Source organism: Notamacropus eugenii, chromosome 2 (genome assembly GCF_028372415.1).
Source record: "Notamacropus eugenii isolate mMacEug1 chromosome 2, mMacEug1.pri_v2, whole genome shotgun sequence".
In the NCBI taxonomy this organism is placed as follows: domain Eukaryota; kingdom Metazoa; phylum Chordata; class Mammalia; order Diprotodontia; family Macropodidae; genus Notamacropus; species Notamacropus eugenii.
Window position 1 is genome coordinate 266,994,150 of NC_092873.1, and position 18,157 is coordinate 267,012,306.

General features: G+C 38.0%; 1 protein-coding gene across 3 annotated transcripts in view; it reads left to right on the forward strand.

The window, feature by feature from the left end:
* The first annotated feature begins 7,416 nt into the window (after positions 1-7,416).
* FAM120B (family with sequence similarity 120 member B) overlaps positions 7,417-18,157 on the forward strand; it is a 114,757-nt gene continuing 104,016 nt past the window's right edge. For 2 of the 3 annotated variants that reach the window (XM_072643951.1, XM_072643952.1), the window contains exon 1: positions 8,313-8,418. Coding sequence is in view for 1 of the 3 variants with exons in the window: in XM_072643953.1 (XP_072500054.1) it covers positions 8,127-8,418 (292 nt within the window). In the remaining 2 variants the exon portion in view is untranslated. Of the gene's footprint in view, positions 8,419-18,157 lie in introns of all 3 variants that reach the window. The other variant, XM_072643953.1, reaches the window with a different exon arrangement.

The window sequence follows — 18,157 nt, forward strand, 5'->3', positions numbered from 1 at the left end:
GAGAGAAGGAATAAAATTAAGGAGCAGAACCTTCTAAAGCACAGAACCAGGAGCTCCTTGGCCTCCTGTTTCCTGTGTCCAGAGGAGTAGTTTTACCTAAAAAAGAAGTTACAAAGTTTACAAGAAGGTAAAGAGGTTGTGTAGATTGACCTAAAGACATTCTGACCAACACTTCCAAAGGGCCTGGAGGTTCAGTCCTGAAAGATTACCTGTAGGAATCTATAATATATTCATAGGATCCTAGATTTAGAACTTTACTTTCTACATAAACCTTTCTTTGACAAATATTGAAGTATAAAGAGATACATTGATTATGAATTAGGTTTACCACTCATAAATAGTTGAAGGTAGGGGTAGAGGCAGAGGAGATAAAAGGGGAACAGGATTTCAGTACAGTTCCAGTATGTGCTAGTGACATGTCTATCACCTTACTTTTTGTAAAGGGAGAACTAATACACTCTCAACAAATTAAGTGACCCTGACTTTCAAGATAGCAATGATATTTGGGATACCTAATGAACAGAATGAACATATGATCATGTATTTCCAAGTAAAACTCTAAAATGTATCCTTTTTTCCCCCTCAGCCTTCCACAGTCTCACTCTCCATCAGTGCTTTCAAACCACCATAACAAGCCTCTAACTCTCTGTAGGACTGAAGTTACTTAAATAACCTTGCTTAGATATAAAATAATAGACTTAGAGAAACTGAAAACCTTTCTTGTTTACAAGTAGAGGGAGAAGGGAGTGGGGAGAGGAAATAGATGGGTAGATAAGATAGAAAGGTGACAGTTATTAAAACTGCACTGATACTTTTAGAATGCCTTGAATAGTCTTTTAGTTGCTTAATATCATTTCAGCCTCACTAAAAAAAAACAAACCCCTGTGAGGTAGCTGTTATAGGTATTATTATTCCATTACAGATAAGAAACTAGACTGATAAGTTAAATGACTTCCCCAGTCACACAACTATAGAGACAGAGGTGGGATTAGAATACAAGTCTTCCTAAATCCAATTTCATCACTGTAAGGAACATTAGAAATCATCTAGCCCAGAAACTTCATTTTGAAGTCCAGCACTTTGATCATTGTACAGTTAGTGGGCCCAGAGATCATGCAACAAGTAAGTGAAGGAGCCAGACTAGAGCCTGGGTATGATATATTCAGTGCACTTTTCACCATCCCATTTGGATTTGTTTCATTAAGATTATTTGAGATCTCAGTATATTACAGGGATTACATACAAACTGATTCTGCTTAAAGAAAGGCTTATGTTATGGTGAGCTAAATGCATGGCAATAAGTTAGGTTTTCACCCTTCTTCAAATCCAGAGCCTAACATTTACTTTCCTGGTTCTGTGTCTTTCTGGATAAAGTAGGAAAACACCTGTTGCTCCCAAAATCTCAGAGGATACAAATCAATCAGGTCACACTATCTTTAACCTGAATGGAAAGCTTTGCTAGAAAGACACTGGTGCATACAGAGACTTTAAACTCGTGCATCAATGAATAGGTGAAAAGTTAAAATAAAGTTTTCCAAGAAACATTCTATGCATATGAAAACCCTAAAATGGAACTCTGAAGTGGCATTCAGGAGGTGTGCCATTCTCATTCCTAGTTCCAGTTTTTCCCTAGTCTCCTATTTTCTTGACTCTTAGGTTTCCAAGTGCTTTGGTTTGGTGGCTTATTGTTTCCTCTTCTCCTCATCATGCACCATACCTAACTTGAACTGCACCTCACAGTTTAAAGCCCTTCCCAAGGAGTCTTGAAGGTGATTATGGAAAGGAGGTGGGAGTGGTGGGGGTGAATTTGGATGGGACTGGGCAGGCTCCTGAGGCTTTACTAAATGCTGTTCTTCCCTTGCCTCCCACCCCCATCTCCCTTTTCTGTGAGCATCTGCCCGAAGAAGAACAGATGTGGGCACCTGCGGTGACAGGCTGCATATGTTCCATCCTATTCACAGGCATTCAGACGTGGCTACAATGAGCAGCCTTTGTGTGCGCAGACTCACTAAATATATTAATCTGTCCTCCCCAGAGCACTGCGCTGTTTAATTTTTCACTAGCAATAACATCTGATCTAATCCTTAAATCGGCTCCCCAAAGCCCTCCCTCCAGCCTTCCTTTTTCCTTATCCTCCCCACCCCCTCTCCCGAAAAAACGTGTGAAGTTATTCAACCTTCCACCTGTTGCCCGTCGACTTGGGAGTGGACTATTGCAAGCATCTTGTTGTTTCAGGGCAGGGGGTGGATGGGTAGGGGAATCTGTGTTGGAAACGTTGTTTGCCCACATCGGATAGAAGTCTGTCATTTTCCTTAGTATAAGAAACTTGTTTCTGTTTAGCAAAGTAGAGTACAGGTTCCCGAATGTTGAACTAGCAAAGAGCAATAATTATTAAACTGCTTCCAAGGTAACTGAACATGCCCCAAACCTTTCCCTGTAGAGCCTAAAGTTTCCATTTATTGTTTTGTTTATTAAACTCTAGTGGTTATTATCAACACTGGTCAATAGGCCAAGTAGCCAAAAGGTAACATAAATCTCAGATGTAAGACTTAGATTTTTTTGAACAATTTTTGTTGCATGACTCTTTTATCTTAGCATCTCTTATTCTATTTTGATTTGTTTTCTACCACAATGAGTCCTTTAGTCCCATTGTGGATGTCACAATGCACATGGACATCAGGCTGTGAATGAAGACAGAAGCAGTTTAAACAAACCAGGCTCTTTCTTTCCTCTCTGTCCATTGTAATATGAATGAGCCTTCTGCATTCTGCTGCTAGGAAACCACTTTTTGCAAAGCCTACTCCAATAAATGGACAGAGAAAAAGGGACTCCAAAAAACAGTGAGTATAGGGAAAAAAGAGAGAGAGAAAGTTAGATAAGTTAGGCTACCTTCTTCCCCCCACCCCCAATCAATAAATTTCTAAATTCCAAGTGGTCCAAGACAACAAAAATACCTTTTAAAGTATTAAATCCCTTCTTTTAAAATTCATTCTTCCTCATTGTCTTGCTTCTCCTAACCTTCTTCCCCCTCCCTATCACCTCCCACAAAGATGCACAGGATATGAAAGCACACTGGGTCACTATCAAGATTTGTTTTCAAAATGCAATATTGTCTCTTTTCTTCTTTCAGTAAAATAGGAACTGTAGAGTAAGTCATGTTTATCAACTATTACTAGTAATTAATGATCACAAAGAACTTTCAAATTATATCCTGTCATATCACTACTATCTCAATAGGAGCAGGTCAGGTAGATTTAGAGGGCAGTTTAGACATTTTAAATGTAATATTTCAGCACCAGTTTTTAAATTAATCTTTAAACATCAATTAAGACCAAGATTAGCTACTACAGGATTCCCACTCAAAAATGACACAGGTAAATGGAATCTCATTCTTTGTCCTTCGGCATAATAACATCAACAGAAGACAATGTTTCATTCTTGCATCATGAACCATTCAAACAGGTTATAATGCATCCATTTGAAGGATGCTGCTAGCAGTACCAGGGAGACAGCTGATACCTCGTTCAAGAAAGGTTTTCAGTGTATCCTGGAAAACAAATAAAACCTAATAAGTGCCAGTTCTGCCACAGGCAAATTTGTCATTTATTATCAACTTTAAGCTCCTGGAAAAGTTACCTAATTTGTGGGAGCAAAGGCAGCATGTGCATGTGTGGGTACTCAATAAATGCTATTGATAACTATGCTAATTCCTTCTAGATACCACCAGAGGTCTTAGTGTTTCTATTGTTAGTGCACTTCATTTTCAGCGGCTATTGAACCAGTGCTTTAACCTGATGCTAGAGGCCACATGTAGGTGGTAGTTTCTCTAAGCTGGGGTATAAAACTGAAGTGGGTGCTAAATATTTGTAGCCATTAAAGATCTCAGGACTCTTTTCATATGAGTAAATCCTTAAGAGAAGCTTTTTGGTTAAGTTTTAACTTGAGTAATTGCATCCTGCCTATTTAGTAGAAGGATACACATTGTATTTGTTTCTTGTGCATTTTTGTCTTTACGTAGCGTTTATTGTACACTATTTAAACCAGCCATCACACCTCACTCCATGGCAGACAAGTGAGCCTTGTGTATATTGGAAATCTGAATGGAATTTGTGGGTCTTTCAGGATTTAGTGTTATTATTATTTTGTATTCTTTTAAGGAAAATATTTTCTCTGATATTTGCTAGTTTGCTTTACCACCAATTGGCATTACAGGTCACTGTGAAATAGCATAATCTTAAGGAATTTGTTTAAAAATATTGTCAGATTTTCATTCATAATCTTTCTTCATGCTTTTGTCTGTGCATATTTACTAAGCATTTTTTAAAAGCTCATATATTGTGTTATTCTTTTGGCAATTGTCTGTTAAAAGAAAAATCTTCAGGCAATGTATAAGAAAAACCATGCACTGATCCTTGCAGATGTTGAGTCCCAAACTGTGTCAGAATTTCAAAAACTGTATTCAGAATTGGATAAAAACAACAACAAATGCAGTATTGCACTTTTAAAACATATATAAGTATACGTATGTGGTGTGAGTATGGGTGTGTATATACACAACATATGTAAAAATAATTTCATATACATGTAGTTCAATGCCTAAATAATAGAGAAACTTTGAAGACTATGCATAATAGCAATTCTTTATGTCATGTAAATGTTGTCACTTCACAGTAGAAACCAGAACCAGAAACTCTAGCCAGTCTTCACCATTAAGATGAAGACTAAAAACTATGGAATTGTTTACTCAAGCTCAATATGGAAGAACTGCTTAAAACAACAAGAACCTAGGCCATTCACTAGTAAAGAGCTATCAATGCCTCCAATTATTATGCAGTAATTTAAGTCAATTAAGTAAATAATTGTTGAGCACCTCCTATAGGCCCAATACTCTGCAAAATTTTGTGTGAGATGGCAAAGAAATGTCAGTCAATTCAATTCTTCAAACACTTATTGAATGTCCACTATGTGCAAGGCACTATGCTAGGTAGTCAGAAGTGTACAATGATAAATAAGACATATTACTTGCCTTCCAGGAGCTTCCAATCTAGTTGAGGAAGAAGGATGTAACACGCATGAAATGCTTAAATTACACCTCAAAGCAGATTACAAAATGACATAACTAAAATGAGTAGGACAGCTAGAATGCACTACTAGATAGAAGTAATAGAAAAGTCTGAGTAGAGATAGGGCTGGAAGAGTAAAATTTAGATAGGTGGATTAGAAGGGGGAGAACAATCAAAGTAAAAGTGGTAAGGAATTAAAGGGGGCAGCCAGCATGAGCAAAGACACAAAGATAAAAACGAGCATGGTTTATTCTGGGGATAGTCAGAAAACTAGCTTGGTAGGATACAGTTCCCTGTCTTGAGTAGTTCTAAACAATTAGTTCAGCATCTTTAATCCATCTCCATTCACCAGGAAGACCTTCAAACATACTCAGCATTTTCCTATTAAAAAAATTTTAGAAACTAAAAAGAAAAGTTCACTACCCCCTTGAAACCATAATTTGAATATTTCTATTTTGCTGCCAAACTCCTATATTCTTTCCTCATTCAAATATCTCTTTATCTGTTGATGACACTACTATCTACCAAGGCACCTGGATTCATAACCTCACCTATCCTACCTTGACTCTTACCTTCTCCTCACTTCTCCTATTTAATCAGCTGCTAAGTCCTCTCAATTCTTCCTCTACAACATTTCTCACATTTATCCTGTTCTCTGTACTTAACCACAATTCCCATCCTAATTCATGCTCTTATTAGTTCTAATTTACATCTCTAAAATAGCCTCTTAATTGGCCTCATTGCCTGTAGTCTCTCTCCTTGTTAATTCATCCTACATAGACCTTTCAAAATAATCTTCCTGAGGCATATGTTTGATCATGTCAGTCCTCTGTTTAAAAACTGGCAGTGCCTTTGAGGTTAAAAAAAATCCCTTAACCTGTCTTTTAAAACTTTTCAGGATCTGACTCCAAATTATATTTCCAGTCTTCCTTCATATATTCTCCTCCTAACAATCTATGACTTGGTAGCTATTTTTCAAACCCAACATTGCATCTTCTGCCTCAAAAATATTTGCCCATATGCTCAAGAATCTGATCTCCAAATGGGAGAGATGACACATGCTTAAATAATTACATGCAAGGTAAATTCATAGTAGATGGAAGGTAAATTTAGAGAAAAACACACTAGTAACTTGGGGAATGTAGAAGAGGACAGATTATGAAGGACTTTAGATAACAGAGTATTTAAAATTTGATCCTGGAAGTAATAGGGAGCTACTGAAGTTTAATAAATGAGGGATGGGGGCAGGATATGGTCTGACCCGTGTTTTGAAGAAGATCAATTTAGAATTAGAATGGAGGCTGGTTTGGAGTGGGAAGAGACTTGAAAAAGGGAGAACAGGCAGAAGACTATTGCAGTAGTCCAGGTGAGGTGATGAGGACCTGACCTTGGGTGGTGGTTATATGAATGAAGAAAACAAATGTACATAAGAGATGCTGTGAAGTCAAAAACGTAGGGCAAGAATTGACAACAGATTGTATACGTGGGGTGTGAGGAGTTAAAGATGATATAGAGGTTGTGAACCTGGGTGACTAGCAGAAAAGTTGGGAGGAGGACAGGGCTTGGGGAAAATTTTCTGTTTGAAATATATTGAGTTTGAAATACCCACCAAATATCTGATTTGAGAGGTCAAAATGGTAGTTTAATGCTTGGTCTGAAGCTCAGGAGATAGAGGACTAGATGTAGATAACAGATAGATAGACAGACAGACAGACAGACAGATAGATAGATAGATGTAAATGTGTGTGTGTGTGTGTGTGTGTGTGTGTGTGTGTGTGTATGGTAATCATCTCCATAGAGATAATCATTGAACCCATGAGAGCTGATGAGCTCACCAAATGAAAGAGTACAGTGGGGAAAAAAGAAGAGGACATAGACAGGGGGGACCCCTAGAGTTAGTAAGAGAGTTTAAGATGAAGATGGAGCAAAAGGCACTGAGAAGGAACTGTTAAGCAAGGGGGAGAACCAGAGGGAGAACAGTGTTAGGAAAGTCTTAGAAAAGTGAGAATATACAGAAAGATACAGTGATGGACAGTGTCAAAAGTTGTAGTGCTTCTCAGATCACCACATGCATTCGTATTAAGTTTTATATTCAAATCACAGCAGGTGTGATGAGAGGTCTCAAAACATGGAGAGGCAGAGGAGGTGGCTAGTGACAATACCTAAGGCTTAGCTCTGCTACTATCCACTAGTATTTGACCTTAGACAATTCACTTAACTTCTCAAAATCTGTTCCCTCATCTTTAAAAACAGACAAAATTATCTCTAAAGGCCCTTCTCCTTCTCAAGATCCATTTTAGCTGTTTGGAAGGCTTGGGGGTAGAGTTCTGTTTAGGATATTTAACATCTAGGACAATAACTAGGCCTTTAATATTTAACTCAGGACATGTCTAGGTAGCACAGAGGATAAGTAAAGTGCTGGGTCTGGAGTAAGGAAAACCCAAGTTCCAATGTGACTTCAGACACTTATTCCCTGAGAGACTTGGAGCAAATCCTTTCACTTCTGTTTGCCTCAGTTTCCTCACCGGTAAAAATAAGAATAGAATAATGGCACCAACTCCTCCAGGGTTGCTGTGAGGATTAAGGGACAGTATCTGGAAAGCGCTTCCTTGGGCAGTTGGTACTAGGTACACGCTGGTTGTCATCACTTTGAGCTTGCGATGCCTCAGTTTACCTCCAGAGGAGACTGATGAACCCAGGGTGCCCAGTCACAAGACTGTGTGCTCAGAAAATTCCAGCTTCTTCGAGACCCTTTCCGTGTCCCTCCTAAAACTGGTGCCTCTCCTAGGAGATGTCTTCCAATGGGTCCCATATCTATCTCGTTTATACAGAATTTTTCCAATATTTTTCTTCCCCGTTAGAAGGTGATCTCCTTGAAGTAAGGCCGTCCTTTTTTGCCTTTATTTGTATCCCCGTAGCTTAGTATTTGGAACGAAGGAAGCGCTTAATAAATGCTTACGGACTGACTGACTGACTGACTGACTGACTGACCGGAAGCTTCTCTCCGCCCGACAGATCTACGACGACCCCAGAAGGTTCTCCTTTTCCGTACGATGAATTACGATGACATCAAAGACTGGCGGAAAAGAGGGCAAAATGGACCCGCCCGGCAGGGAGCAGGCCCCCGCGTCCGAAGGGTCTCCGGTCGCCTCTCTTTCTCCTAGGGGAGCAATCCGTTGCCGAGGGAACCGAGCATCCGCTGCGCCTGCGCATTCGCCGTCCCGGCGCGAGGCGCGAGGTTGGGGAGGAGGGCTCTCCCGAGCGGAAGCGGAAGTGGAGTCTCTACCGGCCCGGCGGTGCCTGGGGAGGGAGAGCGAGGTGGGAGTCGCAGGCTGGACCCCGAAGCTGTCGCTAGGTAGGGCCAGGCCTCCGCGGGTTAGCTCCCCTGCGGTGTTTTCTCTCTTGTGCATGTGGGCCTCCTCCCGTGTCTCTGTCAACGTCGTGACCTGCCGTGTGCTCATCCCTTCACCAGCCCAGCCTCCCCATTTCCCTCGAGACGACCCCCCCGCCCCGATCTCACCCCTCCTGGTTGTGTCCCTGTCACGTCTGGGTGCTCTTTAATACCTCCCCCCCATCCCCGGTCCTTCCTTCGTGGCCGTGCCGTTTGACTTCCCTATCTCTGCCACCTTGGACCTTGCTCCGCCCTCCTGCTGTGCACGGTGACCTGCAGCGCTGTGCAGTTATTGGCAATTGAACCCCATCGGGGAGGTGAAATGAATTGCCGTCAGTAATGGAGCTGGATTTGGATCCAGATCTTTTACTTGGAAATCCGTAGTACCCACCACTTCTCTCTTAACCCCCTTCTTACCATAACTACTCCTCGTGTCCTGAGAACATTGCGCTCCTTCCCATTGAATCATCTCTGATGCCACCATATGTATGTACACATATATATGTGTATGTGTGTATGTATATATGTATGTGTATATATATGATATTTACATAGATAGAGTGTGTGTGTGTGTCTTTCCTTGTCCATTACACCTCTCAGTGTCTAAGTTACTAGTGTCCATTAAGTTATTTGTATGCTACCCATCTCCAAGGGTTCTTGTAAGACTCAAAACAGTGTAGACTGAGTACTTTGTAAACCATAATGCACCATATAAATGTTAGTTATGATGATAAAGATTTGAGGTACACCAGAATTATAATTATGTAATTATATTGTACAACTCCATTGTTGTAGAACTTTTTTTTTCAGTACCCATACAGCTAGAATGGGTAAAGCCAGTGAGATGATTATATTATTATGTTCTTACAAATCTTTGTAGCAGAGTACCTGATGAAGCAGATTGGAAACCAGGCATTTCCTTATTTTTTTAATTTAATTTTTTTTCATTTGAACACAAATGTATTCCCCCCCCCATTAAAAAAAGAAAGAAAAACAAAACACTCATGACAGTCAAGCAAAACAAATTCCTCAACTGACCATGTCCAAAAATGTATTTCTCAGTCTTCCCCCTGCTTGTCTTTCTGGAGGTGATCATCATGTTTCATCCTATGTCTAATGGAATTGTGTTTGGACATGGAGTTGATTCAAGTTCTTCAGTCTTTGAAAATTATCTTTACAATAGTATTATTGTATCAGTTCTTTTGCTCTGCTCACTTTACTTGACATCAGGTCATTCAGGTCTTCCCAGATTACTCTGAAACTATCACCTTCACCACTTTTTATAACGTAATAGTATTCTGTTATATTCGTATACCAAAATGTGTTCATCCATCCCCAGATTCTTCAATCTCTTTGAAAGTACAAACCTAGGAGTGGTAATGCTTGGTTAAAAGGCATTGACAGGTTAATAATTTTTGAGGCATAGTTCCAAATTCCTTTCCAGAATGTCTGGACCAATCCACAACTCCACCAGCAGTGTATTAATGTACCAGTTTTCCTGCAGCCCCTCTAACATTTGTCAGTTCCTTTTTTTGTCAACTTCACTAATCTTATAGGTATGAAGTAGAACCTTCAAGTTGCTTTAATTTACATTTCTCTGATTATTAGTGATTTGGAGCATTTTTTCATTTAGTTAATGGCTTGGATTTCTGACTTTGAAAACAAGACCAGTCATTTTCACTGCTTTTGTCAATATTCTGTTTTGCGTATTAAAAAGTTCAGTCAGCAAGCATTAGCTGTTGTGTGACAGCCACTGTGTGCAGGGAACGATATGGATACAAAGACAAAAACACAACCCTTCCCGTAATGCTCATTTTCTAATGGTGGAGACAACGTGCAAGAATTATGCACATAAAGATGCAGTGTAAATGGAAGGTCATCTCAGGGAAAGGGCAATAGCAGTGAGTTGGGGTAAACTCCTTTGCTGGTGAAATAACTCTGTTAGCATTATTTCATTACTGGGTTGCTACCCTCTTCAAGTAAACATTAGTAGAATCATAGATTAGCAAATGTAAAAACTCAGTCAACTGGCATACTGGCATTGTAAAGAAAGGTGAAAGGCAAAACTCAGCCCCTGTCCTCAAAGAGCTTACATTTTTTGGAAACTAGCTTTATATGTTATTATAATCCATTTTAGTAAGTATTGAGTTTTAAATTTATCATCCCTTTGTTTAAATTGAAAATAAGACTACAAATATTGGCACTTGAGTTTTATAGAAATACAAAAAGCTGAAGTGGAAAATTACTTTTCATTTTGTTTCTTTTTTATATGTCTGTTTTTGTGAGATATATGAATGGTAAGAGGACTATATGCAAAAATTATGAACATATGGATGTATACAGTGTAAATCAACACCTACTTAAGAATAAACATTTGATAACATATAAGTACATTTTAAAGAACTTTATAAATGAGGACACTTACTTAGAATCTTCCAATTCTGAGAAGCAAATCTTATCTTTTTTTTTTTTTTAAAGGAAACTGAATAGATTAAGTGACCAGTGGAAAATTCTATACTATGATCAGTACAGGGATAGAAATTAAAACCAGTTCCTGGTTTTTTCTCTAAGGAGTATTAAGTATTATAAAGAGCATAGAACCTATTTCAATTATAGTACATTATAATACAAATAATTATAATTTCCTATATCTCAGATCGTCATCTTTATCATTGGAACTAATCAAAGTCCTTTGCCTATATCATTGTAGTGGATCCTTACAGTAACTCTTCAAGATGGGTAGTACTTAGTATGTATGACCATCTTAGTTTTACAGATGATAAAACAAACTCAGAAGGATTAAGTAACAATCTAAGGTTACACAGCTACTAAGTTTCAGAGCCAGAACTCAAACCCTGGTTTTTTGACTCCAAATGCAGATGCTAATGCAGATGCTATTGCCATGTTCCCCAAAACATAAGCACATATAGTAAAAGCTTGTTATAATATCAATATATTTATTAAGGTAGAATTTGGACCTTGTAGGATTAGGAGGATTTTGAGGCAGAATTGTCAGGGAAGGGCACTCCCAAGTGGAAGGAAAAGCTGTGAGAGTTAGAAAGGTACGCTAATTTGATTGCTAAACGTAACCAGCATTGTGAAGGAGTTCTGTGTAAATTACTTTGAAGGCATTCCAGAATCCCAAGTGTATGAGTTGCTAACGATAACAAAATTTAAGAAACTTAACCATTTTTGGTTTGAAATCTTTCTAAAAGGTGTCTCTTGTTTTAGTCAATTGCCCTACATCACTCTATTCCTTTACCTGCTGCCTCTTTTTCTGGCTCTCACCATCTCACATTCCTGCAAAGTAGAGCAGCAGAAGTCAGCCCTTCTTAGTCTTTCAACTTTCACCACCAGGGATGACTCTTCTCCTCGAATACTCTTGGAATTGCCTTTGTGATCTCAGTTCTAAGTTCCAAATCATCTATACCTTTATATACATTTGGTTTGTTTGGGATTAATTTGGGAACATTATTATGAACATTGTTCTTACTGTGCAGTCATACAATGATGTCCTCAGGCCTATTAAAATGTGTATGACTGCTCATCTAAATGATTCTAGATTTATGGTTTTTTAAAAATTCTTATATCTTCTTAAAATAGTTTTTCTGTCTTTTCTCATACTGTAAACTGTAATGTTTTGCTTCTGTCAGTGTTCTTGTCCCTAGTAGGTTTTCTTATCCGCAAAATAAGGGGGTTGGATGGACTAGATGACCAACTCTAAATCTATAATCCTATGATGTGTGTGTGTGTGTGTGTGTGTGTGTATGTGTGTGTATCACAGTCCTGGAGACTAGGGGAAATAAAAAGACAGATAAGACTTGGGCTGTTGTCTTCAAGTAGCTGAAAATATAGTTTATTGGACTGGACATTCCATCTCCCATCTCGGTGCTTTTGCCCCATGCTTAGAACGTACTTCATCATCTCTGTCTTCCTAAGAACCCAAAGCTTGAAGCTCACTTAAGGTGCCATCTACTACATGAATAATTTTATGATTTCCTCAGTCTTCTCTCTCTTCAAATCATGTTATTTTTGCTTATTTGTATACGAGTTGTATTTTGTAGAAAAATCAGTTCTTTATTCTATTTTTCACAGCAGTCATTTCAAGCCTCATTGTCTCCTCAAGCCTCTCACAGCATGCTTTCTCCCCACATACTCAGATGAAGACTTTATCTTATAACTGAACAAAAAGCATCCCCAAACTTTCCCTCTCTCTTCATGTTATATCTTTCAGACGTCTCTCCCACTATCTCTTCTTCAATTGATCCTACCATCACCACCAGGTATCATCCTAAATCACTCCTCCCCTTCTTAGCTAAACTTGAAAAAGTTGTCTGAGTTTGGTGTTCCACTCTTCTTACTCTCTATTCTAAAATCCTTTGCAATCCAGTTTACAGTGTTACGATTCATCTGAAACTGCCCTTTCCAAAGTTACCAGTGATCTCCTAATTTCCCAGTCTAATCTTTTCTCAGTCCTGATCCTCCTTGATTTCTCTGCTGCATTTGACACTATCTCTTCTGGATACGTTCTCATTATGTTGCCCTTTGTTGGTTCTCTAGTCAATCTTTCCTCAGTCTCTTTCACTCTTTCTTCAGCCAGGTCACACTCACAAAAACGTGGTTATCCCTCAAGTCTCTGTCCTGGGTCCCTCTACACTGTTTCACATGGTGATCAGCTCTCGAGGATTCAATTATTATTTCTAAAGATGTACCTTTTGTCTCTTCTCTAAGCTGCAATCACACATCTCCAACTTCCTCTTCGACATTCCTAACTAGTTATCTTCTGGGCATCTTAAACTCACTCTGTCCGAAATAAAACATTTTTTCCCAAAAATTTTCCCCTCTTCCAAAATTCTTAGATACTCATTAGGGTACCACCATCCTCCCAGTCACCCAGTCTTCCAATATCATTGTTATCCTAAACTCACTTTCACTCACCCCACCTATTCAATTCATTGCCAGACCTTAACATTTCTATCTTCCCAACATGCCCCACTCCTTTAAGTTCCCTTTTCTCTATTCATACAGTCACTGTGCTGCTTCATGCCCTCATCACCTGTGACTTGGATAATAGCCTTCTGACTTTACTCCCTGCCTTGTGCCTCTTCCCAGTTCAATCTGTTTGCACTGATCTGCCCCAGTAATTTTCCAAAGTCTAAGTCTAACTTTATCACTGCCCCTTCCCCCTCAGTGAATTCCAGGGACTCTTTGTGATCTCCAGGATCAGATATAAAGTTGTTTGTCCTTCAAGTACTTTGCATCTTGGCCTTTTCCTACCTTTCCATCCTTCTTACACTTTATTTTCTTCTATGTATTCAGTGATCCAGCTTCACTATTCTTCTTACCATTCTTTAAGCACAATACTGTATTTCTTATCCCTATGCCTTTTTAGTGATTGTCTCCCATGTCTCCAGTGTTCTATCTCCTCATCTCTACTTCTTAGTTTCCCTGCTTTTCTTCAAGGTTCATTTCAAAGCCCACCTTCTGCAGGAGGTCTTTACCAGTCCCCTCAGCTTCTAATGCCATCCCCTTTCAGATTTCCTTCCATCTACTTTGTGTATAGTTATATACCTAGTTTTTTACATATTGTCACTGTATTAGAATGTATGTTTCTTAGTTAATTTGTTTTTCATTTGGCCTTTTTTTATATCCTAAGACTTAATATAGTGATAGGCACATAATAAGTATTAATAAATGCTTGTATTGATTGACTCTATTAAGCATTTGAAAATGTAGGTCTAGAGCTTGGGAGAAAGGTCAGAACTAGAGGTAGAGATCTGGAGTCATGAGCATAAATAAAGATAATAGCTGAAGTTCTGGGAATGGGAAGGATTGCTGGTGGACAGGGAGGGGAAGAAGTACAGTGAGACAATATAATAGAGCCAAGACAAGCCAAACACTGAGTGACACCATTATTAAGGCCTTAAAAAGAGGAAGACATCAATTAAAGAGAAAAGCAGAGGAGTGTAGAGTATCATAAGGCCATGGAGTTAGAGTTGTATGTGTTCTCACTAAAACCAAGAAGGGCTAAAATAAAAATGAGGGAGAGTGGCCAATGTAATGAAATGTTGTAGAGAAGTCAAGGATAGTCAGGACTGAGAAAAGACCTTTGAATTTGGTAGTAAAATCATTGGTGATCTTTGAGATAGCCGTTTTTGTAGCATGATAAGAATGAAGACAAATCATTGTAAGAATTAGAGGAGTGGATGAGTAGTAAGAAAGAAATGGAGGTCTTGGATACATATGTGTTTGGCAGGTAGGGTAGAGGGGAAATGCATCCAAAGGTGTAGAATAATCAAAAGATGGACTTTTTTTTAGGTTTAAGAAGACCTGAACCTAAGGTTGTAAACAGAACAGAACCAGTAGAGAGGAAGAGAGTAAAGCTGCATGGGAGAGGAGAAATGACTGCATTAGCAAAGTAATGGAGTGGGATCCAGTCCATAGAAAAAAGACCTTGATAAGGAATAGGATAAGTTGACTTAGATCAGGAGATAAGGTTCAGTTTGTTATAATTGAAGGATTGGGACCTTGGAGGGAGAGAAAAATATTTTGTTTTACCTTTTAGAGCTAGATACAATTTTAATTTCAAATTAGTGATTTATTTAGCTATTTTTGTCAACAGAATACAACTTTTTTCTGAGATAATATCAAAATTAATTGAAACATATTTGTGAAATATATTTGGGAGATAAACATTTTGATTGAAATATTTGTCAGTATTTTTGCCAAGATATGAGGAGGATTACTATCACTAAGAAAGAAAGAAATATTGATTATGTGTGTATATGTATATATACATACTTATATAAAACATTTTACTTAACGAGAAGAGCAATGTTCTGGTTATTTTATTAAATATTTACTAAATATACTTACTAAATATATGTTTGTTTTAATGGAATAAGGACATGCAGTTTTGAATGTTTCACTTTGTACACCAGTTTTTCCCAGTTATGGCTCATTAGATCTGTTATTACACATCTTTTCACTTTTATTGGCTGCACATACATCTGTATTTCTGCAGGCACCAATCCACATTCTTCTTCTGGTGAATGTCTGATGCCAGCTTCTAGAATGACTCAGATTGACCTTACTGTTTTTCTTAAATTCTTCTAAATTAGGGGTTTTCTGTCATGAACCCTTTTGTTACTCTGGTGAAATCGATGGACTCTTTCTCAGAATATTGTTTTCTAAATGCATACAATAAAATACAAGATTACAAAAGAAACGGTTTATATTGAAATACAATTGTCAAAAAAGATTTTTTTAATGTTCTCAGCTCTCCCTGAAATATATCTACTTATCCCTTGTAAGGAGAGTCTTTCCTAAGTAATGTATGGAAACTCAGAAAGACTGGCTCATTTTTCTAGATAAGTGCTTCTGAATTGTTTGGTTCTGCTCTAATTAGTTCTGTTATTTTATTCAGTTCACTTTGCCTTTCAAGCCTCAGTTTCTTCATGTATGAAATGAGAGGATTAATGTAGTGATATAGATCTTAGATCCTGTCTCTAAAATGCTGTGACCCTAAGATTTATTCATCTAGCCGTCTTTCTATCTAGCCATCTTTCTAACAGCATCTTCTGATCCTAATGAGTAGTATCCCCCAGGTATCCCTTAAAGAACATTTTTACTCATGACACTAAAATTATCTATAAAAAAGGAACTGGACCTGTGATTTCATTGGCAAAGGGAACTCGTCTGCTCATTCAAATTAGCACCTTCTTTCCAATTTCTCTTCAAGTTTAATGTGACAACTGGAAGTTGGAGAGTTGTCTAGAGCACTAAGAGTTAAATAACTTGTTCAGGGTCACACAGCTTGTACCAAGCAATCAGTAAACATAGATTAAGTACCCACTGCATGCCAGGTACTGTGCTAAACACTGGGCAGAGACAAAATATAGATCCTGCCCTCTGAGGGAACCTATACATGTATGTATAGTATGTATCAGAGGTGGAACTTTAATCCAAGTCTTTGTGACTCTTGAGATTGGTTCCCTATCCCCAACGCTGTACTACACTATCCTGCTTCCCATAGAATTTTTTTTCCCCATGGAATAGGCATAGAATAGGATAAAATAGAGAAGAAACAGTATTTAACTTACTCTGCCACTTCTTGTGTGTCAACCCTCAGCCATTCTACAGTAACTGTATACATGTGTATACATATATGTATGTGCATATACACATATTACATATTCATATATTTGTCATGCCAAATTTACTAGCACATCTGACATATGCAAGACCAAAGCCTGAGTGGTTTGCCTTTAGAAGTAAAGGCTTAAAAAAAGAAAACATATCTTTTTTGGCAATAGTAATAGTCACAGTTTTTCTCTATCATCTTAAAACATTTCATTTCCGGCAACACAAAAGTTAGTGTTTGGAAACTGCACTTAAGAGATGAAGGGGGCCAATTTTTTAAAACTTTGAAAGAGCCGAAGTACCCAAAAGCACCCTTTAATGTCCCAAGTTCTCAATCCTTTCCTATCCAAATTTTTCTTTTAAATGCCATTGTAGAGCACATTGTAATGTAACACTCCTGCAGTAATTTGTGATTCAAAATGTGAGAAATCAGCAGTGTGAAAGACAGGAAAAACTCGTACCTGCTTAATTAAAACATTCAGTGAATTTTTTCACTGGGTTGAGAAAGGAGGAAAACATTTGAATAAAATCAAAGCAAAAGACTGAGCCTGTCTCCTTGCAAAATAAAGAGGAGAATGTTTTCAGAAATTCAGTGTTGTCACTTGCAGTTTTCAGTAGAAAATACTTGAAACAAAAATCCCTTTATTAGTGAAGAAAGGCAGCCAACCCAAATGTGACAGAAGCTACAGCCCAAATGAGAGCCAGTGTTTCTCTAAAAGGTGGGAGTGAGTGAGGGTTTTATTTTTGCTCCATCTCCCAAATTTATCTCCACAGTGTTTGTGTTGGCTTCATTTGCATCTTAAGCATCACTGCCAAGTAACTATGGGAGCAGGATAAGCTCCATAGTTATAATAGGGGCCAGATTCCTATGGCTTCATGCTCTGTTTGAGGCCATCTTATTTCCTTGAGAGAGACTCCACATGTTAGAGTGGGTAGGAAGCAATGAGAATCAGAACTCAGATTTGTGAACATTCAACTACTATAACTTTTTGTCTGTTTATTAGAAATAGATTGTTTACATGATTTAACCCACGAAACCAGTTGACTGTTTTCTGTTCTTACACTGCATCTTTTCTTAATTGAAGATAACACCTTACCCTTTATTTATTGTGCCAAGGTATTGTGAACATAAACTACCAATAATATTCCTCTTTTAGAAGTAGTCTCAGTAAAAGATTCGATTTATGCCCTCTGTTCCATGCAACAGCCCAGTTTATATGTGAGATTATTGTACAATATAGCATACTTAGATGGAATCTGAGATCTTATACTAAATTCTGCCACATAAGGAATTTGATTTTATCTACGTGTGTACGTATGTGTGTATAGGTACATACACATATATGTTTATATGTGTACATATATAAAAATTATATATAATTGTTATATTGAGATTCCAATATACTTTCATATTTTGAAAGAAATATACTGAGTACCAAGTATCATATTATCATCATTGCTGAGGTTTCTAACATAGTGTTACTGTCAAGAATTTTTTCATGCTTTTGCTTATATGTCATGGATAATGGTTAATATTTCCTTTTGACACCTTTGCTTAACT